The following is a 25,102-nucleotide window of genomic DNA, read 5'->3' as shown; positions in this document are numbered from 1 at the left end:
CCGGGATGTTCAGACGCCACAGATCCACTGGCTCTGGCTGCAATGGAAGCAGCGGCCATTTTTAAAAACCCAAACAAAAGTTTGTCCTAAAATATGATTGAAGATTCAAAAGCTGTGAATTAAAGCTAAATAAAAGGCGGTAATCACCTAATTTTTCTTACTTCAGACTAATATATCGTTAAGGGAAGGAAACCTGATTCCCTTTAACTTTTTTTTTCCTGTAAAATTATGCAGACCCTGAAGACGAAGCAGAATCCAGCCCGTTTCAGGCTGTAAAGAAACTTCTTGAGTTTTTCTACTTTACATCCTGTAAAATCAACATGGCAGGCTCTCAGAACCTGCCGTGGTTCTGGTTTTGTTGGACTCCACTCTGGCCTTTCAGATACCCTGTTCTCTCACTGTACCCTGTTAGCTATCGGTAACACACCTATAGAAGGCGAGGGTTTCCTCATTCGTAGTAACAGTAAGCTAATAAACACTTTTCTCCTCTAAAAATGTTTTTTCCAAGTTTTAAACCTCAACCGTTTCTGTTCCCATTTAAATTTTTTCTTCTTGATTTGACACATAAATCACGATGAACAAGAAAACCAAAGATATTTGAAATAATAATAAAAGGAGTCATCTTCCTAAATGTCAGAAAAAACAAACAAATTATCTTTAGAAGTGCAAAATAATAAGAAAATGAAGTCTTCATGAATGTGTTGATGGAGCAGCAGTTGGTGCCTTCATGAGAAAACCTTCATCCATCACAGTTTTAGGTTCAAGCGCGGAGCCAAACTCTGCAAATATTACTTTCAGAGAGAAATCAGGAGTGTCCCCCCCTCCGCCGACGGCAGGCGTAAACTCTGCAGCGCTCGGTTCAGCTGGAGAGCTTTAAAATCCCACCGTCTGATCCCAGCCCACAGCGGGGGCCGGAAACCAGCGGACCATCAGTCCCTCAGGCTGTTGATGTGAGCGCAGATCTTCAGGGCTGGTCCCAGCTTAATGTTCATGGTGGACATCAGATGCTCCTCCTTCAGCAGCAGCAAAGCCTGTCCGTCGATTTCCTGCGATAGAAACTGGGACGCGATTTCCTCGCAGCCTGGGAGCGACAGGAACACAAGCAGAGTAAGAAAAGAGTTTATCCAGTTTGATGCATAACTTTGTTTAAAATGACAGAAAAAAAGAGAATAAAAGCTTCATGAAAATAATAAATAATAAAGTTTGCATTTCCACATTTTTTTTGGGCAAGATCTAAACTTCCAGTTTAAACCTTTAATGAAGGAACCTCACCAGATAGAAAGTAAAACACATTATTTTGAAATGTGTTCCTATAGCAGAAGGCTCAAGTTTTAGCTTCATATACATTAGGGATGGAACGGTTTATGAAAGCCGTCCGAACCGTTCGGTTCGACTGTCTCGGTTCGGTTCACGTGTGTTGCGTTCGGTTCATGCGCTGCTCTTTTTTCTCATAGGTGAAGCGTGTACACTCCAGAGCAGAAGGTGGCGGTACTGCGACCAAAGCCAACACCAGTAGTAAACAAGAAGAAGAAGCGAAGCAGCGTAGCCGGGTGTAGCAGAAAAAAATCAGTTGTTGTGGAGAATTGTGTGGGTATGGCGAGTGGGAAAGAACAGGAGTTGGAAGACGCGCCAGCAGCACTTTATAGGTCTGCTGTATGGGACCGCTTTGTATTTAGAGTGACCTACGATGACGGCGCAAAGAAAGTTGTGGATAAAAGTGCAACAGTTTGCAAGCATTGTGCAACACGTTTTGTTTATGCTAACAGCAACATGACCAACATGTCAGCTTAGAGATTTTCCTAACAATTAACATATACCGAACCGAACCGAAAACCGTGACCCAGAGCCGTGAACCGAACCGAACCGTGAATTCTGTGAACCATTCCACCCCTAATATATGTATAAAAAAAAACATTTATTTTAACTCTCTTTACAGTCTGCTTTTACTCTTGTTGTAGCTTTACAATCCTGTCCAACGAGAAACCCACAGACTATTTTGCAGCAACTGATCTATAACTATTTAACCATTAGATCAATGAATTAAGTTCCTTCGATTTAACTAAATTGTACGGAGAGAATTTTTTTTCCAGGCAAAAAAACACTTTTTATAAATGGAAATAAAAAAATTAATATTGAAAATAAATTACATCCAGATATTAACCTTCAAAAAATGTTTTAATAGAGAAAAAAGGTTTTGAGTGTAACATGTTATTTCTTTTTTTTTTTTACTTTTGAATTGAATTTTTCTATTATATTATATTTTTTCAAATAAATGTATTTATTATCATCAATTTCTTAAGATTTTAAATAATTCAAATTACATTTTAAAAATGTTCTTATACATTACAAATTGCTTTTTTCAGATATAGTGTCATGTATTGCATTCATTGTAAAAGCCGTTTCCCAGATCACATTCTCTTCCCTTCCTCTTGAGTTAGGAGCAAAGATGCGTTTAGTGTGCATGGTCTTCATGGATGTTAGCAACTATATATTTATTTCTCAATGTGAGCATCAAGTCATTTGTTTTTTTAAGTCATGTGATCTGTTAAATGCAATTTCAGAAGAATGCAAGAAATAAAAATAAACAAAAAATAGACATGGAAAAAAAGTTAAAAATACATTAACAAAAAAAAAATTGAAACAAATAAATAACAAATATCAAATTTTGAAACATGTTCTTTGCTTGTGACAATAATAGAGCAAAATTCTCTCCATAAATTCATTGAGGTTAAAAAAATGACAGACCTTGTAGGGAGGAAATAAACTGTGACACTTCCTCCACTGTCCAGTGGGCGGGGCTAGCAGGCTGGCAGGGTGGTGCTGCGCTCTCAGCTGCAGGCGGTGGAGGCGGCTGGTGGCAGGAAGCTGAGGAAGCAGGTGACAGGGACATGGCGTCTTCTTCATCCTCCTGTCCACTGGACTCCTCCTCTGAACGGCTGGACTCTGAACGACTCTGTAGGCAGGAAAGAGGGAGAGCATTGATTCCTGAGGGGAGACACTTTGAAAATCACTGAAAAAAAATCAGATCCCCTGGCAGCCAGTCCAGTAAGCACCCCAAACAATGGTGGTAGCGCTACAAAACCAGTAAGACTCGTCAAAGAACCACCAGTCTAAGCACTCAATCCCATCTGCAAAATAATCCTGCATGCATGAATTAAATCTGTAAACCATAAAGAAGGTTGAATGTCTTAAAGCTACAGTGTGTAATTTTCAGCGACATCTAGCGGTCAGACTGCAGACTGCAGCAACATGAACGTCTCCCCCCCACCGCTTCTCCCCCCCAACAGTACGGCGAGCGTTACGGGACAAAATGTCTTCCACGACGTCCGCATCACCTACCTTCTCAAGTGATGAGGTTTGTTTACATAGATAATTTTACAGATAGTATTTCATTAGTCTGTGTAGGGTATAGATTTCATGTAGACTTAAGATAATAAATATACCCGTTATTTTTTCTACGTCGTTGTGACGTTTTGGTGAGCTGCTTTGCATGGTGATATAAACAGACGAAGTAATTGTAGTCATTAGTTTAACAGCGAGATTGTGTTCGCTGGAAGAATATATATTCCCCGTTTACAGAGTCCAAGTCTTGTTTGTGGCACGGGGGTTACAAGGCAAGGAAGAGGGAAAGGAAGAGGGCAGAGAGGCCGGGGTGAGCGTGCAGCTGGGGCCAGGCGAGAGAGGGGAGCCAGCGGGGTGAGAGCAGAGGAGGAAAGGCTTGAAGATCTCCAAAGGAGCCGGAGAGAAGTAACCGAGGTATATATCCAGAAAATTATTTTACAGAAAATTACTGAATCATTACCTGTGAAACGTCAGGGACGTTGCTGAATAAGTATACTGGAGAGTAACAGCATCATCACGCAGCATGTTATTGTTTTAGACAGGTCTGAGCATCCTGTACTCCAAAAACTGCAGTGATATTAGACAATTGTGTGTATAGGATTAATTACCTGTCCAAGAGAAAACTGGCAACTTGAGCGTCACTTTGAAAACCTTTTTCCTCCATCAGTGACTTCCATCGTGTAAATGCCGTGCCAATGTTGATCCGTGTTTTTTGTCGTTTCTTGTCACTCTTGCGTTTATTCTCGTCGTGTTTCCGCTTCTTAGATGACGGGGGTTCGGTGTCCGCCGCTTTTCGTTGTGATACAGAGTAGGCATGATCCTCCATTCGTCTGATGTTTGGCCACACAGTGCCAAACAGTTTGCAAAGTCACTCACGCCTGCCGCCTTGTTTACCTTTCTTGTTACCGAGGCGCAGTATACCTGCTTCTTCTTCTTCTTTGGTTTCAGGCAGACTAAACGCTTCTCAGGCATAATACTGCCATCTACTGTTCAGTACCGTCTCAGTTCATCTCTCTCAACTTGCCGTAGTTATTTTCGAGCGTCATGGGAGATCTCGCAATCGCTAGTTTGTTGCCTCTGCGCTGCCGTAGCGCAAAGATGTCAGCCTCCATGGCTGCGAGACCCGCTCCTATGTAATTATAAATAACGAATTCTAAGGCAACGCAAATGTTATGGTTAAAAGGCTGAGCTCATAGGTGATGATAAATAACATAGTTATGTATAATATATTAAATTTCTGAATTTATATGCCTGTAATTATTACACACTGTAGCTTTAAAAAATAGAAGTTACAGAAACAGAGCAGCTGTTATGTGGTTGCATGGTTCCAGCCACTAGATGGCACCAAACCTCACAACACTCTGCAAATTGAGCTAGTCACAGGTCTGGTGTGGGGGCTCCTGATTCCCTCATATGCTTTGTGTTTCCTCGTTTCATTAAAGCCACATATCAAAGATAAAAATAAATAAATAAAATAAAATGAGGAAAAAAAAAGATTTTCTCATTTGAGTTAATTATAAGAAAAAATGATAATAGCTGTATAAGCAGAAGCTTATTAATGTCTCTTAATTGTCTTTTTTTCATCTTGGAGAGGACTATTCTCTCACCTTTGCTGGGACGGGCCTTCCTGCTATCTTTGCGCTGGCTATTTCTGAGCTAGTCCTACGAGGCACCCTCCTCCTTGCAATCCCTCCTTCCTCATCGGAGTTAGATAAGTGACCTTGGCCCTGGTCTTGATCCTGGTCCTGATCCATAGCTCGATTCTGATCTTGAAGCTGGCTGTGACTGTTTCGCACGGTGAAGTTCTGCCTGAAGCTGACGTTGTACCTGGGGAACCAATACATACTGTATCGTAGACAAAGAGTGACATATACGGTACTGAAGCCGGGACGAGCAACACAAAGTTCTGTCTCTTTGGACCAGCTGTGGTATAGAAGTCATACGCACAAAGCTGCCAAAGAGACAAAGGCAAAGCAAAGCAAAAATAATTTCAAACTCATATGCTGACAAAATGCTGTTCCAAACAATGCAGGATATGCATTGTTTATCATATAAAACACATGATGTAATAAATACAATAGAAAAATCACAAGAGCATGTCAGTTCAAATAAAACATTTCCAAATTCTCATAAGACAAACATTTCCAGGCCATTGTTGAACATCAAGGCGGATAAAGTTGTGTCACATTAAAAACATAAAAAAAATAAAAAATAAAAAGCACAGAAAACAGACATGCAGTGAATGTGGGGCTGAAGCCAACTGATAATTCACAGCCACATTTCTACTGATGAAGATTTATTTCCTTCACTTCAACTTTTACACGCTGCCAAGCATTTTTAACAGGACTTTATGTGAGAGACATGCATCTTCAAACTTAAAATCCAAGGAGCCATTTCGGCCCATATCTGGCTGAGTAAAAGTCATTTAGAGCCGCAAATATGCTACAACCCTTTAATAAAACACTTTATTATTTCTTTCTTAAATATCTTATATGACATGTCTTTTGCCGTTAGCTTTCAAAACAAAAGCATAAATTGTTGCATAATGATGAACCATGGATTTTCTTCCATAAGTTATTTGATGTAAAAATCAAAGTTAAAGCAATGGAGAACTGAAAAAATACTTTTCTTTTAACGTCATTCTTTTTTTTTAAATTCCGTCAAATATAAAAAAAAAAAAAAAACAACTCATAAGCTTTTAAGGCTGGTATTTATTATTATACCATTTTAGTTGCTTCTTTACATCATTTTAAGCCACTATTAAAAGCCCCTGTGGGGGGCCCAAAGAGCCACTTACAGCTCCAGACCTGCAGGTTGCAGACGCCTGTGGTAGACCACACAAAGCAGTGCGTCTATATAAAGTAAACCAAAGACTGAAGGTGTATGTTTTAGAACCTTAATAAGTCACATTTTTGCATTCAAACAAAAAACTGACTTCAGTTTGCTTTTAATAAATACATTTTTAATATTTATATAGTTTTAGTCTCTACTAACTCTAATGCTACGTTCAGACCGCATGCGATTGAAGCAGCTGGTTTACATGCAAAGTCAATGCTTGCGTGCGTCAAGGTCCATCATAGTCCAACAACGAAGCAGTGCCTGATGAGCTTCTGAGCATCTAAGGCGCTGGAAAAGCTTCACAAGCACCAGCTGCTGGAGTTTCAAAAATTAACTTATGCTGCTTGCTGGCTGCATCAACCAATCAGGGAAGCCGATCTGAGAGCTGGCAGGGAGACAGACACAGCACTGCCGATGCAGATCGCTGTGATCACTCCCCTGAAACAGTTATTTAATGCCTTAATTAACTTAAAATGTCGAAACCCAAAATATGTTCGCTTTCATTATCCTGGTGCCTGCAGTTTGGATACGTATATGAAAAACGCCGACATCAACTTCCAGCCACCATGAAGAGTAGAGGAAAACCCGCAGCTGCTGGGGGTTCCCAGTGACACCATTCCGCCATGTGGGGGTCTGAGCGGCTCCGACAGCGAAATTATATTTGAAGGCAAGATTGTAATCTTGATGAACCAACTGCACGATTGAAGTTTTGAGGTGGACTTTCTGGCCTAAAAATATATTAAAAGTAATTTTTACCCACTTATAACAGCAAATATAGCAAAGCCACTCTCTGCACTGAACACAGAAGCAGCAGAAGCATCAGAAGCATCTGGGTACATTTTACTGGACGTGCTTCAGGAGCTCTTAAGTTGCGTCTAAACTTAATATACAAGCATCAAAAATGAAGCAGCAGTCGCTTTTCTTACTCCCCAAAGCGCGTCTGGTGTGAACGTAGCACTAGTCTTCTGTGGGATGAATAATTGGAGGATGAATCACTGTGACTGGGAAGAACTAACATAGATGCGCTTTGATCCAGACTATTCTATTGTAGCTATTGTCTTTCATAACAATTTTTGAAAATAATAGTTTTCCTTCCAGTTCACATTAATGCGTTACTTGCCGAAAAAGTCGAAAAAAAATCTGAAGCTTAAAATCTGAATAGTAGTTTTGATGCTTAGGTTTTTTTTTGTAATAAAACGGAATAAATTCAAGGGTATAAACACTTTCAGACTGCTTCTATATGTTTTTACTCTAGTTCCAATGATTGCTGCCTAAATTCCAAAGACATTAATGTTTGATTTGGACAATAAAAGTAGTAATTAGCATCCAGAGATCTGTGAAGTATGCAGTGGCTGCAGCAGAGCAACATGAAGGGGCTTGATTAGATGTTCATATAGTGTCACATGTTTCATGCATGCATAGTACCTCTTGGCGCAAGACATGGAGCAGAACCTTTTGGTGCCTCTGAACTGGCTGGCAGGTGCAAAGTTTTTGCAGTATTCACACTTCAGCACTAAGGGCAAAGGTTCACAAGAGAAGATGGTGGTTGCTTAATGTAGCAGCAAATACTTTAACACAAATACCTAAATATGTGAGAAAGGAAATCATATTAGAGAGAGTCGTACTTTCAAACCATAATCATTATAATCACAGGTCTTTTTAAAAGAAGGATTAGAATTTGTTGACTCTTTTTTTCTCTCAGCTCTCCTGCAATTAAACCCAGGACTGGAAATTCCAGCTTGGAAGCTGTAATTAAAAAGATGCAGTGAAAAAGTCGAGCAGGAATCAAACTGATTCACGATGGAAGTGAGGCTGGGAGGAGCAGTGCAGCAGATTGCTGCATTGAATAGAGAAGCTAAATAATGAACTAAATGAACTAAATCAGACTCTAAAGATGTTTTCAAGAAACATAATCAAACCTTGAAGGGTACAAAGGGATGGCTGCATGTGAAAATGAAACGCTCCCATTCAAGGGTGTAACTTTGTGATGAAAGGGCTGATGGACCTACAGTTACTCGACCCGAATGCTTTCATTACGTGTTTTTCCAAAAAATGAGCTCAAACATACATTTATTGAATGCTTTTCCAATTGTTATTCCTATTCCTATCTCCTCCAACCACATAGCTACTCTGTACATCAGTGAAATGCGACCGCAAATCAAATGTCTCAAAGCGACAGATCCGATGATGTTACACTGAGAGGCGAGACACAGGAGAATTGCACAAGACAAAAAAAAAAAAAAGACTCAAAACGCTCTGAACACAGTTAGCTGCACCCAACTGTTACCTTTGGCGAAAGTAAATAAACGGAAAGGGGAAAAAAAGCGGAAATCATTGGTGGGGACATATCCACAGCAGTCCTTCAGAAAGTTACGCCTGTGATCCCATTTTGAGATGCACCGAGAAACTGGAAAGAGGCCAATAATTGGCTTGGCTGGCCTCACTGGAGACCGACTGGTTGGAAAGAGTTTGATCGTTTTTGATCAGTTCGTTTGTCAAACAAACTCTTACAACTCAGGCCCAGAAAAGAGAGAGAGGATGCTAATTTTGTTTAATCATTATTTTGTTAATCAATGAATCTGTTGGTCATTTTTCCAGTTAATTAATTAATGACATTCCTTAAAGTAGACTTAAAACCAAATTTCAACCAGGTGCACTGCAAAGAACGAAAATCTAGTTGCATTTTTTCTTGAATTGAGGAGGTAAGTGAGACAGACACTTCGCCAATGGACCAATTTACATTTAAAATAAGAAAAAAACAATTGCAATATCTTATTTCAAGTGTATATTATCTGATGATCTTATTCTAAAAGTAAAAAGAAAGTCATTCCATTGGCAGATGATCTTATTACCTATTTAATTTAAGGGGAAATACATTTAATTTAAGACATTTTTGCTTATTTCTAGATCGTTTTTGCAGTGTTGGGCTAAAACTAATCCAGTGAAGGAGTTCTGTGTAGAGCATTTAGACTTTTTTAGATTGTTATCATCTTGAATAAAAAATGTTGAATTTTGATATAATTACGGCTCTAGGTTGGTTTCTCTTATAGTTAATGACATGTTTCATCTTAGCCTTTTTTTTAATTTTTTATTGTCATTACAGTCACAAGTACAGAGCAATGAAATTAACTCTCTGCATTTAACCCATCCCCTTGGAGAGCAGTGGGCTGCCATTGTTGGGCGCCCAGGGAGCAGCGTGGGGTTACGGTTCTTGCTTAGGGACCCAGAGAGGGAGTCCGTGGGAATGGGGCTTAAAATCGGAACCTCAGGAGTCCAAGATCTAAGCCCTAACCACTAGGCCACACTCCCCTTTTAGAGTCTCTATGCTCCAGAAACATTTAAGTGATTACTAAATTACCTTGTTAAATTAGTTATCATTATCACTAATATTGTTCTTAGCTAGATGGAAAAAGAAAATCAAAAGACGCTTTTTAAAAGTAATTATATTTTCTTCTACATGTAGATAATTGTCTCCATTACTTTCAGACTGGAGAGACAGATAAAGCTAACAGGAAGGGTGAGCACCTTCCTGTTGGACACAAGGTAGCTTGGGAGAAAAAAGGGGGCTATTAGAAATTTCAACCGATACCTGTTGCTGTAGTGACCGTTTCTGATTGGTTGGTGTCTGGACTATCATCGGTTAAATCTTCGCCAGCCGAGTCTTTTGCTGGACCACATATCTATGAAAAAAAGAAGAAAAAAAACGACATTTCAGGCGACAGTCCAGAGCCGAACGATGGATTCCCAGTACAGATGGAGAGTACACACTGGGAACGGCTCCGCTCCCTCCTGGATGACAAAGCCTTCAATGAGGTGAGTGAGAACTTGTGGTTTGACCACAGCCTGAGGCGGCGACACCCGCTCCCCCTGACCACAGGGCCCCCTGGACACGGAGAGGATCGGGGTCGCAGTGGAGGAGGGTGGAGGAGGAGAACCTGCAGAGGTGGAGAAGAAGTTTAAAATGTTCTTAGTCAGAACCTTTCTGGATTCTAGAGAGGCGAGTCTTTGTAAACAGGCTGAATTCTAGTCATACTGACCACTGAAATCATGTTTCACTACGGCTGCTCTTACCCACCCAAACCCAAGAGGTCAATGGGACATAAGGAAGCTGGAATCCAACCCACAACCTCTAACTACAAGGACACCCAGAGCAGGATGGATGGATCATAGTTCCATTGTTTATTATTAGTGAAAGAAAATAAAATCATTTTAGGAACTGTGATGACTTTGCAGCTCCTGGTATCCGAGTACTGTTGGATTCTTGACTGTTTTTCATTCAAGCATAAAGAGCCACATTTAAGCAAATTAGTTTTTTATATCTGACAGATGTAGAATCTATTGTATTTAGTCAAACTGTATTTTACTGATTGAGGAATGAGGTGTTTATTTAAAAAACAAAAATTTACATTTTGAGTTAAAAAGCTTTTTAAATATTATTTATTCCCTTTCAACGATCAGAGGAAAACTCTTGATTGTTAAAATAACAATTGAGCTCCTCCTATGGCTGCTGATCAGCCTTTTGCATGTTTCCTCTGGGATTTTAACTATTATTGTTGATGGGCTCCAAGTCTTTATGGTAGAAGGGCTCTCTACAGATTCACTATATCCAAGTTTGGACTTACTGCTGCCAGAGAAAATCAAACAAGAATTCCCGGGCTTTACAAAGCAAACAATAACATAAATTCATGTTACCTCTGTGCTACAGTGGCAGCCATTTAATATTTCCCCACTTTCCTTGATGTGCCGTTCGCTGGTCCCCGTTCAATTCCTTTTTAACCATCAATATTTGTACTAAAATATTATTTCGGTCACGATTTGTTGACATTAAGATCTAAAGAGAAGCCTCGTCTCCTGGTCAGACCCTGTAATTCAGCGAAAGGGTGGCGTCAGAGTAAAAAAATGTGCAAGAGTGACTGGAAGTTAGAGGGGATTTTGCTGGGAGTCGCAGGGGAGAAGGCTGCCATTCGGCTGGCAATTAACTGGGAAGGGCCATTTTGAATGGCCGCTACTGTAAAACAGTCCAATTCATAATGGTTGAGCTTATTTTTCTAACAGAATTTGTGTTGGTGACTTGGTACTTTTTCCCATCTCCATCATCACTCCAGTAAATAGAGTATTATTATAAAACCCTCAGGTCTTGCTGCCCGTCCTTCCTGTGAGGTTACCTGCATTGACAGGGTTGCCTGGAGGCGTGGAGCTGTGATCTCTGACTGGCTGCAGCCGTGGAGGAGACGGACCGTCTTCATCATTTGCTGAGGCGGAATCTGATTTCCTCTTTAGGGAAACACTCGTCTGCTTTCCCTTCAGACAAAACAAGCAAAACAAAGACATGAAGCTGGAAGCTAGAGACAGATTACTGCAGCAGTCAAAGGAACAGGGAGGAGACGTAAGCTTTGCTTCCGATCAGATTGATATTTAAAATATAAGGACTTAAAATCCAATATAATCATTCATGTTGATAATTCAGGAATAATTAAAGGAGCTGCAACATGAAGTAGGGTTGAAAACATCAAGATTAAATGAATAAAACCCTGAGGAAACCAACTCCCTATGCTTTCCAAGCTCTTTAAAGAGAAGTGTGATGATGCACTACTTTATTCACCATCTATTCAGCGCAGAAAAGAAAACCAACATAGAAAAGAAAATGTTTTTTTTTTTTATCTGAATCTTTTTTTATTTTATTTTTAAAATCATTGTTTTGGCTTAAATATTATTTTTATTTAAATAAAATAAAATAATAATAATAATGAAAAGGCGACGATGTATTTGGACAAAGACATGGCTGAGCAAACTAGTTACTACGGTCTGTCAATTTTACAGAAAAACTCCATTTCACTCGCACCCCCGCCATGCGTCTGTGTTTTCGCCTGAGAGGAAAAAGAAGAAGAGTCCTTGTTTGCTCACTGAGCGATTTGCCCACGACGGCCGACTGAATTTTAATTCTATTATGTTTGGTTTCTCCTGACCTCACGATTCCTGATCGAGAGGTGGTCATGAGTGGCTGATCTCCACACTACAAGATGCGCGACCAGGCTGAAAGTCGGCCCAATCAAAAAATTCTAAAACGACTGGAAAATTGCCCTGAAAAGGGCAAAAAAAAATCGTACTGTGTATACCCGGCTTAAAGGTATGGAAGAGGATTAGGGCCAGTGGGGAAAAAAAAGTTAACTGATTTTTACATTTTATTTGAGTTTAGTATGGGAAAAAAGTCCGAATTCTGACTTTAATTCTGACTGAATTCTGACAAATTCTGATAAAAAAATTCAGAATTCTGAGAAAAAAAATCTGAATTCTGAGATTAAAGTCAGAATTCTGACTGTTTTCCCATACTATACTGAAACAAAACAAAAAAAAAATCTGTTAACTTATTTTTTTTTTCAGTGGCCCTAATCCTCTTCCGTATAAAGGAGACAACCATCAGTCACTACAAACATAAACAAGACTTTAAGCAATCAATGATCTGCAAACCTACATGAAACAGTAAGAACAGCTGCTATATTCCTTCTTCTGATAACGAGCGAACCTTCTTATCAGGGAACCAGGTACAAAGTCAGTAACCTGACTCCGCCAGATGGATTTGCTCCGCATATCCATCTGGAAACCTTCCGTTAAAGTAATTTTGGGAAGGGGCGAAAATACTGGTTAGCTGATTGGCCTATGTTGGTGATAGACGGGCCAAATAAACCAATCAGATCAACGGAACATATGACGTACTAACAGAGCGACGACGAAAACACAACCACAAGATCAAACTCTTGCCGAAACCAGTTGGGAGGAGAGCAAAATCATCTCTTCCTCTGAGAAAAGCCTCCAGAGCAGTGTTTTGCTCTTCTTTCAGTGAAGAAATACTCTGTAATTCCGATAAAACTTGCTCGATAGCCACGCTAATGCTAGTTTCATCTGCTGAAACCGCCATGTTCTTTAGACTCAACTGTCACGCTTCTCGTTGCGTCACACCTCAACCCGCCTCGAAGCCAACGCTGATTGGACATTCATTTGGTGAACTGCTCCAAATTTTCTTTAACAGAGAGCAGCCAGACTGACTTGCGAGTGAAACCTTGAAAGCTCGTGAGATCAGGACAGTCTCACAAGGCTACAAAGTCAGTGGGTCTTTATCCCAAACATTACAGCATCTGTGAAGAGTCTTGATGCGGTTATAAAAAGATAAAACACACCAATCAACTCACCTGTGGAGTCTGACCTCCTGACGAGTCTCCGTTAGCCGTCAAACCTGCTCTTCTCTGCTCCTCGGCGCCCTGGGGGAGGGACTGTGTGGAACGAGACTGCGAGGTGGGAGGTGCTGTAATGGCTGACGACTGAGAGGAGGCGGGGCTTGGAGCTGAAGCTCCGTTCTGACTCGCAGAGCTTTGATTGGTCTGGGGTTGCACTTGAGGAGCCTGAGCTGTGGGCGGACCCTCCTGGGGCGTCTGAAGAGTCTTAAGCCCCACCCCTCTGCCAACAACCCCCCCTTCTCTGGAGGCAATGGAGGCCACCATGGTGAGGAGGCTGGATGAGCTGCTGAGGATGGCAGCCCCTTCCTGGCTGCAGCTTCCACGGGCAAGGGCGAGAGCCTGGGGGGCTCCCAGTGAGCTCTGCCTGGCCCCCACTATCTGGACCGGGATATGCGGAGGCTGGGAAGGATGGTTAGAGCTGCTAGCAGGCGGTGGGGCAGGCAAAATGGGAGGGGGGTTTCTGGAGGAAAGTTGTAGAGGCAAACGGAGGCTCTGCAAAGTCTTGGGTTGGATGGGAATGGGTCCGTTCGCATGGCCCGATTTCTCTGTGTTTAAAGCCGCCTTTTGTAAAGGCTGAACCACCAGAGTCTGAGCGTTGACTGCAGGCTTGATGGTCGCTGTCCCGACCGGGTACGCATGGGCCTGAGACGTTGCATTGGATGTCAGGACCAGCGCGTGCGCTGCTGTGGGAGCTGTTGTCCCTGTGGTTAGTGTTCGAGTTCCATGGAGCAGGAGCTGGGAGAGAGGGATGGAGGACGTGGAGGAAGAGGAAGAGGAGGAGGCACCGGACGAAGAGGTGGGGTGTGCTTTAAGGTTAGTAGGCTGGGGGTAGGTGGGGATTTTGATGTGATGAGTCTGTGGGCTGGGTTTGGTTGGGGACTGTGGGTTTGATGGGTGGGACGGCTGGACCAGAGAGTAGGCACCTGATACCAAAATAAAAGCACAGGCAAACACCTGGTCACAATCACACTTTGCCACAGGGAAGAAAAACTTTTTTACAGACATGTTTTTCTTATTTGTCCGGTCAACTTAATTAGAATAGCCTTAAAGAGTTCAGTCTAGGCAACTGGACATTAAGTTTTCTAGTGGGGAGCTCCCCACCACCACTAAGAACTGAAGATAAGAGGCGAAACATCTAAAAAACTTTACGTCCAGTTGCCTAAACTGAACTCTTTCAAGCTTGACCATGACCTTGATGACTGAGAATCTTCACAGATAGTAATCACAATAATCATATTTTAAGGCAGGGGTCACCAACGTGGTGCCCGTGGGCACCAAGGGGCCCTCAAAGACAACATGGGGTGCCCTCAGCATCTTTTGAAAACAGAACAATTCACCAGTGGACTAAATCTGAAATTTTATTTTTTACTGAAGCTCTTATTTTGAAGCATTTATGAAGCATTTTATCATATCAATAAATTAGAACATTTGAGGATTTATATGGATTTCATATTGAGAATATCTAAAAGCAAATTAAAAATGAAAAGAAACAATAGAAATATGTTTATTATCTATGAAGTTCAGGTGAACTCCTCTAGTTCATAGTAGGGATGGGAATCGAAATCCGGTTCCTGTTCAGAACCGGTTCCATATTTTCCGATTCCATGGCATCGTTTGGCAGCTCGCTGAACGATTCTTTTTTCGATTCCCGCAGCACCAAAGCCTAGAGCGTCGGCTCTGGGGAGCACGACTTCCGTCACGTTTTTACGTAAGTTACGCAAGTTAGAAGAACTATTCGAGGAGGAAGACAACGAGCTGCGGTCACTTTGTGAATCAAAGCCCCGTCTTTCCTTAGCCCAGAGGGTAGATTAGGAAATCCAGCTCTATAAAAGCTTGCCCTCCATCCCCTGCAGGGATAGCGCCACACTGTGGTGGTGGAACAAGCAAGATATGCTGCCCTTGCTATCTGGACTGGCTGAAAACTACCTCTGTGTGCAGGCTTCCTCCACCCCATCTGAGAGGGTGTTCTCCACGGCTGGAAACACCTTAAGCGCTGAAAGATCCTGTATCCTTCCAGAAAAAGCAGATATGCTCATCTTTCTGCAAAAGAACTGTTAATTTTCCCTACTACTGTTTTATAATTAGTATTTTTTGTTATTTAAAGTAGGTTATTATCCCATAATTTGTTATTAGACATTGTTGGTTATTTAAGTTTGTTCTTGTATTCATTTTTCATTTAAACACAGATGTTACTCCAGTTTCACATTTCCTGTGGACATCTTGATCTTGTTGAGTTTGTAAGATTGTGCAATAGTTAAGTAAACAAAGTTGATGCTGATAATCAAACTGTTTGTTCTCCTTTTTTCTCCAAATTGGAATCGAAAAAAGAATCGATAAAGAATCGAATCGTTTCATAGAATCGAAAAGGGAATCGGAATCGTGAAAATCTTTTCAATTCCCAACCCTAGTTCATAGGTCAGTATTGGTAGCCCGTCCTATGACTCAGTACCCATAAAGTAGCCCGCAGCCTTAAAAAAGTTGGTGAACCCTGTTTTAAGGCATAATAAGGTTTCTAAACTGACTGACACTCAATCGTCTTCAGGCTTGAACTTGAAAAATATGACCTATTAGTGAATAATATAAACACACAATATATTCATATTTAAAAGCTGCCACATCTTGGGACAGAAAACACTTTGTAAAGTGAATCCTGCTGCTAAATTTGGGACTGTGGGTCCCCAATTCGAGTAGAGAATTTGACCTTAAAGAGTAAAGAGTTAAAGAGCAATTAAATACATTTATATATAAAAAAAGAAATATTATTCACTAATATTAAAACATTTCTTCTTTAAAAATTGTCAACTCTGACTGACTTCAGTAATTTATTGTTTCCTTGACTCTACAATAAAGCATTTGATGTAAAACAATACAAAATGAAACTAATAAATGAGCGGAATAATAATGTGATCAAATTGTATCATATCCTACCTGAGTCGCTCCTTTCTGGAGCTTCAGTTTTAACACCTTTGGGACTGGACACGCCTCGGATGGCGAGATTCTGGGCCTAAAGAAACGGAGGATCATTCATTGTTGGGTTGCCAAGCTCTAAATCCAGACACAGCAACAAAAACCATAACACCTTTGTCAAATTAGCTCCATTACTCCTCATACCTGGTCGTTATCTGATTGGCTTCCGGAGGAGGAAGCTGGTGTTACTTCCTGCTGCTGCTGCTGACTCTGTGGTTGCTGGGCAACGGTCGCCACAGCAGCGGTTGCTGTGCTGCCAGGCATAAAGATGAGCTGAGGGGGCATGGGGGTCCTCAGGGAACGATTGACCTGCAGACAGACGGCAAGTTACCGAACATAAATACTGACACCAAGGTCACAGATTGGCCAAAAGGAGCTAGTGTTAAAAAACTCACCCTCAGGTACATTTGTCCCTGACCGCCTGCTGCCCCGCTGAGCAGCACAGACTGACTGATGGTGGAGGTTGCTGAAGCACCTATAGGACGGCTGCCGGTTGTAGAACCTGCTCCAGATGTTACACTGGCCTGAAGAGGAGCAACATCAGACTTTTAATTTGTAGAATCCTCTGTTTTCCTAACAGATTGTAACTGTAATGATTGATTCCTCTGCTGAATCAAAAGCATTTGGCAGATTACTAATTGTGAACCAAATTATAACATTGAATGTATTCAGTTTTGATGCATATCTTAAATACCAACATTTAAACTTTCCACATGACTGAATTAGGTTTATTCCAAACATATCCAGCACTCTTCACTCTAATGCAGCATAAGTAAGAGAGGAATTTCCAGTGACTGTTTATCTAAACATTTTGGCTGAAAAAAGTTCTACTGTTGTAGCAGATGGATGATCTGCATAGCTCAGAGGCGTCTGCTTTGCTGCACTAGAGTGTGTTGGCTTGCATGGAGTTTGCTGTTGCATTGCACTGTGTGGTGGGGAGCTTGTAGCCACGTTCAGGCCCAGCACTGTGTGCTCTAGTCAGTCTCTGCAGAAATGAGGCTCTCTATTGGAGGTGTGGACCTGTGGGAGGTTCATAGGTTTGGGTTGTGGACTAATTTGTACCCAAGTGGCTCAGGTTGGCCGGTTCTTTTAGAATATGATCGGAGGATGCAGCTGTTCCTATGTTGGTCTTATTTGAAGACCACAGTCTTATAAATGTCTGCAGCACTGTCTGCCTCTGCACCATGGGGGGCAGGACTTTGACTCCTCACAACCACTAGTGAGCCTTTTTGAAATAAGAGAAATCTACGGTGTAGTTTTTAATGAGACTACCATCTATATTTATATTTGTTGTATAAACAAGTGATACTTTTTCTGTTATTCTCTTATTCTCTGTCTCTCTATGCAAGTGTAGAAGCAGTGGATGTCATCTTGTGTAGTTTTTTTTCTTTTCTTTTTTGTTTCTGTGTCTGTTGCACTTGAAATAATCCCAAATAAAGTCCATTAAATATTAGCTGGAGTATCATAGCAAAAGCAGTAAAAATTTGAATATACTTCAGTTTTCAGAAAAACTTAAAATGCTCTTTTTGTTTAAACTAAAAAAAGAAAGGCTTTGGAATTGATTGACGGGTGAACTTCCGAAAAAATGAAAGCAGTGCATCTTTGCGCGATCTAATTCCATTTGGAAAATTTTTAAAAGTGTTTTTTAAAATTTGTTGTTTCCAAGCATTTGATGTTAGCAAAAAATAAAGCATACTACTGTAGTGCTGGTGGTCTGAGAAGAGCTGCTGGAGGGACTAGACTGGCGACTGGCTGCCAGGGTTGCCTGCAGAGGAGGAGATAAAGATGCAAAAACCAGAAGAAGCAGAGAAAACATTTAGGCGTCCATCGGATCCAAAGAAAAGCGGTTAACTGAGGCTGTCCTGTGGTTGACAGAGGACGTGGCTCATTGTTTTTAACCGTATTCCTGCCAATCTGACAAAACATCTTGCCAAGATGGAGGCTGTATCCTAAGCTTCTATCTTTTACTGCAGAGTGGATTTTTTTTATTTACCTTGACTTGTTGCACAGCAGCCAGATTCTGCAGCTGGGCGCTGTTGATTTGTTGCTGCAGCATTAGTTGCTGGAAGTACTGGGCTGCATTAGGCTGCCTCTGCAAAGCCTGAAGGGCCTAAAGGAACAGGGTGGGGGAGAAAAGATTCAAAAATATGAAAATTAATGACAGGGTGAGAGATGAGAACAGCATGTGTAAAGGAGATAAATAAGTGAATGATTTAGGCAGAGGGCTGTGAAAAGAAACGATTAAAACATGGATAGGAAAAAAGAAAGAGTTTGTAAAAGATCATAACATGGTGAGATAAACAGGAACATAAGAGCAGGAGGAATAAATGCTGCTGCTTTCTGCCAGAACCCTGATGTATGAGCCGAGGTTCATACTGTAATAAGTTGACGGATGAATGTGAGCGCGGCGGCTTGGATTAGTATGTGCAGGGTGACAAAGACAGATGGCTGGAGGGTGACAAAGGCCTGAGAAAATAACACCCAGCCTCCTTCCAGTCTCACCACTTTGTTCAACAACCCAGTTCTCTCTCTAATCATCAGTTTGAGTCACAAATTAGAAAAAGATTACCACCGTAAGACACAATTTGGGAAAACAAATGCTTATAATTACAACTATTGGTACTGGAAAGAATATTAATGGTTCTACATTCAAAGCTTAATTGCCATCCTACGTTGTTTTCATATCCAAACTTTTCTACATCTGCAGAGAATGTTTTAGACATTTGGCTGTTTCTAAAAGCAGAAATAATAAAAAAAAAAGGTTTACCATAAATCTTAGCAGGTATAATGAGTTTAGGATTAGAATAGCTTTAAAAAGCTTTTTAAATGCAAGCATTAAAGACACAGGATGGAAGAAAGACAGAAAGGTATTATGGAATGAAAGTAAGAGGAAAGTAGCGGAAAAAAACAAGAAGGGAGGAAGAAGGTGGAGGAAAGAACAAACACCTAAAGCCATCTAAAGAAAATCAGACAAAATGCAGAAAATTTATCAAGGAAAATAGCAAAAAAAGATACAGAGAATGAGAAAATTAGAAAAGAAATATGGAAAAAAAACTGCTGAAAAGTATATATAAAATGAAGAGATTAAAAAAGGAGAAAAAAAAGCTAAGGAAAAAAAACAAAAAACAGATGAATTCTCCAGGTCATTTTATACAACAGAGTACAAACAGGTTTGAGATTTTTTCCCCTTATATTTCGAGAATAAAGTCGGAAAACTACAAGAATAAAGTCGGAAAATTACGAGAATAAAGTCGTAATATTACGAGAAAAAAGTCACAAGGAGAATATTCAAAATTACGGGAATAAACTAATAATATTAAGAGAATTAAGTCCTAAATTTACAAGAAACAAGTTGTATTTTATGGCAACTCTTACAAGAAGCACTTTCTTCCCTAAAATAAGGAATATCGAGCATCGTGTGAAGTTATACTTTGGCTCTGGTTTGACAAATAAGAAAAATCTTTTAGCACAGCAGCATCAGATTAGACAGTAGGTCAAAGTGGACTCAGGTTGATGTTTGGTGGAGCTGGTCGGCTGTCATGCTGCTCAGAGCTTGAAGCTTTCTTTCTGAAATAGGTTGTGGTATAATGACTTCATTCTCATAATGCTACGACTTTATTCTCGTAATGGTACGACTTAATCTCGAAATAGAAGAAAAAAAAATCTCTAGCCTGGCCCTAATACTCCATCATAATTTTACGATACTTTAAACTTCCTACATTTTTAACCAACAGGCTCCTGGAAGCTCAGTTTTAAACAAAGACCTTAATCACCAGATGCATGTCTGAAAAACGCTCCTCTCTTTCCTACATGAAATGAAGGAATCTAACTGCTCCACTCCCACTTCTAAGGATGTTAAGGGAAGGAATGTTCCGGCATTAAATAGACAACCCAGAGCCATAATACAGAGATGTGTCCCTTTAAACAATCTGTCAGAAAACCAGAGTTCATAAGATAGAACCTCTACAACATTCAGAAGTTTCATTGCATCAGATTGTTCCTAAAACTGTGTGACCAGCGTTTCTTCAGTGCACTTTGAGGACTTAAAGCTTTTCAGCACAAGCAGCCAGAGATACAAGTTATTAAAGTATAAGTCATGTGACCTACCTGAACCGCCTGCCTCTCATAGGCAGACATGGAGTTCATTGGGGAGGGGCGGGAGCTTGTCCCAGAGGGCGTGCTCCCATTGGCTGAGCCTCCCTGCTGGTTCTGCTCTCCATCCGCCTCCATTGCTGCAGATGAGCAGAAAGAAGACGTTGAGTTAGAACGCAGAAAAAGATCTCACCACCTTCTCCTTGTCAGCCTAAGATTGGTTTTAGGATCAGGAAAACAAGAAAAGCTGCCTGAGCTGAGACTTAGAACTTTCTTAAAAAGTGTGATATCATCAGTTGTGGCAAATTCATATTCTCATGATTTTTTTCATGCTTATCTACCAATAGGGGGTTTTCAGTGACGTCACTGGCCAGCTTCCGGTCCGCCATCTTGGGTGGCATATTATCGTATATCATATATATCATGTCGCGAATGGATAAGTACGCCAGCACGCTAGAGCCACCAGATCATGGAACATATCTGAGGAAATTTTCCATGATCGACCATATGGACCCCTATGCCCTCCACGGTGCCTTGTTTAGCACTAATCCAGATGATTGGCCAAATGTAGAGCACGGTAACATAGTTCATTACCTGGTGTTCAGTGAAAGCCCTCTGCACACTCTTGAGGAAATGAGAGCGTACAAGGGTCTAGAGGCTCACAACCAGTTCACATCTGGTTGGGTACGAGATGTCGAAGTGATGTACATGAGGAAATCGCCATCATACGTGGATGGGTGAGTTTTAATAAGATGGTAAAAATGTAAACAATCCGACGCAGGGCTCGCTATGCTAGGTGGCTAACGGCCGGCGGTGCGCGAACAGTTCCAAAGCTACAAGTCCTTGGAGTCTCATGTGCAGTTTACGAATGGATGGGTTCAGGAGCTGCAGCTCATAAAGCCAGCAAACAGTGCTAACCGTTAGTGCTAACAACCACTCAGGCATGTAATGTACTTTTAACTAGCTGCTATGTGTTTCAAAGGTTTGGTTAGTAACGTTAACTGCCAAACCTCCCTAAACCCTCCGGGTTTCTCACATATTTGAGCCTTTTCCCACTGGTTGAAATCAAGTTAAGGTGAAATTAATCAAATTAAAACACGGCTGAGAGAGGGAGTCCAGTACGCGGTAGTCATAGGCAGTAGTCTGAGTAGCGGCGGCGGAGACGGTCAACATTGCAGCCACGGAAAGTAATACGTCATGACGCCCAAGCCCTATTATTAATATACTCTTACATTTTTTAAATGCTTGACAGTTAATTACCTGTGACAAAGTGAGCACTGCAGACTCTGGCGTATTCCAGCTTCACACCGTCCAAATCGGACCTGGATATCCGTGTCAGCCATAGGTGACGGCGTTGTTCAGATAGCTGTTTTGTTTTTTCGCATTGATTCACGATTACGGCTGGTATGCAATAGAAAGAGCGTTGATCTCCACCTCCACGGGCCGTGCAACCAACAATTACACACGATTTCACCATTTTTCACTGTCAATACTGCCTAAGGCTGCCACCCAATATGGCGGACGCGCTGAGTAGTCACGTGAGCGTGACGTCACCTGAAAACCCCCTATTAGAGATCACCCATATCGGGCTTGTAATTTGGATACAGGTTGTTTTAACTTCAGTCTAACTGATCTTCTCTGTTATTTTTTATAATTTGAGGATGACTCTTGAAGCCAACATTGTTTTCTGTTCTTCTAATTACACACCAACGGACACTATGAGAACAGCTGTTACACAAGTCTCAATTTAAACTAAAGAGAAACAATTATTAATAAACCCGACAAAGAATTAACAATTGATAGCAGATGGAGGAAACAGCAATGCAGGCCCTGTACTTGATCTCAAGCCATGGCTGCTGAATGCACTAAGGAATCGGCCAACAGGTACCCATATGGGCCAATGGCCAAACAAGAAAATAAACATGCCAATACCAAGTAAAAAAATATCACCCACTCATAGTCTACCATCAATATAAAGACTCATATCCTGTGACCTTTAACCTCTAGGGACCATCACCTGCATCAGGTGAGAGGATCTAAAACAATCAGACTCCATCCAACAGAATAAACCTGATTTAAAATCAAAGGGAATTATATATATATATATATATATATATATATATATATATATATATATATATATATATATATATATTTTAGGGCTGCAACTAACGATTATTTTGCAAATTGATTAATCTGTCTATTATTCAATTAATAATCATATAGTAAAAGGACCTTTAAAGGTGAATTTATACAGAATCAAACCAGGTAAAACTAAAACTTTTCCACTTGAGTAGTCCTGGGTAGAGCATATTAATTGACAATTTATTTTCTATCTTAAATTCAAATAATTTATGTTTTTAAATTTTTTTGTTATTTTGGTATATTACTGCTCTAAGTGGGTCACTCTGTCAGCTACAGGCATGTTTCAGAGTCTCTATACTCCAAATAACGATGAATTGATTACTAAATATAATTTGCTTAATTAGGATTAATCCAATTAGTAGTTTCAGCCCATATATTTCTATCTATATATATAGATAGTTACCCTTCTTACCTTACCAAATAAATTGATGCACTAAACAAATGAAACCAGTGATCAAAATTAGACAGGTATAGGTTGGTCAGATCTTTTCAGTGACCAGAAGGTCGATTTCTAAATAATAAAAACAGTTTTACCCTTAAATTAAAAATTAAATCTGTTCAAACTAAAAAAAATCCACAATTGGTAAAACCAACAAAACATTCTCTGAGGTTCTAGACATTCATCTAATCCATTTATCTTCTGTTAAATTCACACAATCAGCCTGTCTGGGAACATGCCATTCAGTGTTTATATTAGATCCATTGTTCTAAACAGCAAACCATAGAAAATGTTTTCATGGAAGACAATGAGGATCTGCTAAAACTGGTGGATGATCAGAAATCGGTATGAGCCGGTGCAGGTCTGATCAGTGCATCTCTGATCTGCTCCCAGACTCTCAGGGAAGCAATGCATCACATATTACAACCTGCATAATAATGTTTAATAATAAATAAATAAATGTGGTAACTCTGAGACCTTGATGTTGTGGAAAATTAATGCCTTTACATTAAAGCTTAAATCTTTTATTCTCATTTATCAGAAAATGTGTTATCCTTTTAAATGTGCATCATTTAGCTGTTGGTTTGGATTCCCAGCAGGATCCATTTTATCTGATTTTATCTTAATTGCATCCTCTAATTATCTTCGGGAGTTCCAGCAGCTCAGTCTGCAGCCACCAGCCTCCTCTGTCCCAGAAAGCCCCGTTTATCAGCAGCAGTCAGCTGGGAGCTAACGCTGCTAGCTGCCCTCCATGCTTCAGACCAGTTGATACCAGATCCACCGGAGGCTACTCCTGCTAGTATCCCGCTAGCCGCTGCTGCTGCTGTGTGGCTCGGTAGCGGGGCTGGTCGCTCCGTCCTTACCGTCACCGCTTCGGGGTTCCTCAGCCGCTCTCTGGCTCCAGATCCCCTCGGCGGACTCTGCGGCCTCCCGGGCGGTTGGGGAACGCGGTGCCCGCTGTGTGTGCCTCTTTTTATTTTCTCTCTTGCTCCTCTTTTTGCAGCAGCACAGATTTCACCGCTCTGCATAAATTTGCAGCTGATGTGTTGTTTAGAGGGAAACGCCTCCTTTTTTTTCACGATGCTCTGCCTTTTCCGGCGCGACGGGATGACGGAGATAAACGAGGAGACCCCTTAAACACTGGCCCTCATAGCAACAAGCTCCATCATTCTATAGATGATTGAATATTTAAAATAGGGGGCAAATAAAAATTTGGATCCATTACTATTATATTGTATTCTTATGCAATTTTAAAAGAGTTGCATTTTTTTTATTATAATTTTGGATGTAGACCAATCATGGGCGGTTCTAGACAGGAGCCAATGGGGGCCAGTGCCCCTGTAGATCACATCCTGGCCCCTTTACTGAAGACATAATACTTTGTTAATTTTCATTTTCTTTACAAATTCTGTTTTACTAATAATTTAAAAAAAATAAGTTGATAATAGTTTGTAACTGTTTTATGAATTTCTAATTATAGATAAATGTAATTGTAAACTGTAATGTAATTTGTAATGTAATCTTTTACCGCTGTCTTTTGTTAATCTCAGTGGGACTTTTTCTGGTTAAAAAAAGGAATAATAATAATAAAATAATAAGGCTTAAATGGTATTGAGATAGAATCCCAGTTTTCATCTACTTAATGTTTTTTTTCAAATGCTCTACTTTTTACAGGTGAATTTATCAACTTTTCTTGAGTTCTAATTCAGATGTTATAGAAAAAAAATTTAATTTCAACTTATGTAAAATCCCTAAATCCTGAACGTATATTGACCTAATAAGAAATAGAAATTTAATTAAACCTAATTGAATGGAAATTTTACTTGATGCAGCTCTCTTAATTTTTTTTTTTTTATTTCGTGCTTTTCTGTGCCCTCTCCTGGCCACCTTGTACATTTGGTCTAGAACTGCCATTGAGACCAATTCAATTAATTTTATTTATGTAGCGCCAATTCACAAATTGAGTCATCTCATGGCACTTTACAGTTCACCAGATCATACAGTCAAATTGGTTTAAAGTTTTCTGTCTAAGTAAAACCAGTTGATT

At 40.4% G+C, this 25,102-nt stretch overlaps 1 protein-coding gene across 3 annotated transcripts; it reads right to left on the bottom strand.

Moving 5' to 3' along the window:
• Nucleotides 1-497: 497 nt before the first annotated feature.
• LOC119795024 (polyhomeotic-like protein 1) lies at nt 498-24,130 on the bottom strand. Of its 3 annotated transcripts, none has more exons than XM_038302836.1 (15): nt 23,919-24,130; nt 20,487-20,634; nt 18,373-18,489; nt 18,076-18,144; nt 16,775-16,903; nt 16,524-16,688; nt 16,341-16,416; nt 13,368-14,335; nt 11,346-11,481; nt 9,949-10,115; nt 9,770-9,860; nt 7,606-7,693; nt 4,950-5,187; nt 2,746-2,953; nt 498-1,081 (listed from the first exon to the last, which is right to left on the bottom strand). In XM_038302836.1, the coding sequence occupies exons 2-15, from the start codon at nt 20,607-20,609 to the stop codon at nt 930-932; spliced, it is 2,727 nt and encodes a 908-aa protein (XP_038158764.1). In that variant the 5' UTR covers nt 20,610-20,634; nt 23,919-24,130; the 3' UTR covers nt 498-929. The 3 variants fall into 3 exon arrangements, with proteins under 3 accessions (XP_038158764.1, XP_038158763.1, XP_038158765.1); XM_038302835.1 differs by having other exon boundaries at nt 20,487-20,611; nt 23,919-24,129; XM_038302837.1 differs by having other exon boundaries at nt 4,950-5,169; nt 20,487-20,611; nt 23,919-24,129.
• Between the last annotated feature and the right edge of the window lie 972 nt (nt 24,131-25,102).

Source organism: Cyprinodon tularosa, unplaced genomic scaffold, assembly GCF_016077235.1.
Source record: "Cyprinodon tularosa strain WSP-4 unplaced genomic scaffold, ASM1607723v1 ctg5, whole genome shotgun sequence".
Lineage (NCBI taxonomy): Eukaryota > Metazoa > Chordata > Actinopteri > Cyprinodontiformes > Cyprinodontidae > Cyprinodon > Cyprinodon tularosa.
The sequence above is the reverse complement of the archived record's forward strand: the minus strand, read 5'-3'. Positions and strand labels throughout refer to the sequence as shown.

Excerpts from the sequence above, each read along its gene's own strand:
- LOC119795024 (XM_038302836.1), bottom strand. The coding sequence starts at position 20,609 with ATGGAGGCGGATGGAGAGCAGAACCAGCAGGGAGGCTCAGCCAATGGG. Across the intron at positions 18,490-20,486 it reads ATGAGAGGCAGGCGGTTCAG|GCCCTTCAGGCTTTGCAGAG; the intron begins GTAGGTCACATG and ends CTGTTCCTTTAG. Across the intron at positions 16,689-16,774 it reads AGGGACAAATGTACCTGAGG|GTCAATCGTTCCCTGAGGAC; the intron begins GTGAGTTTTTTA and ends GTCTGTCTGCAG.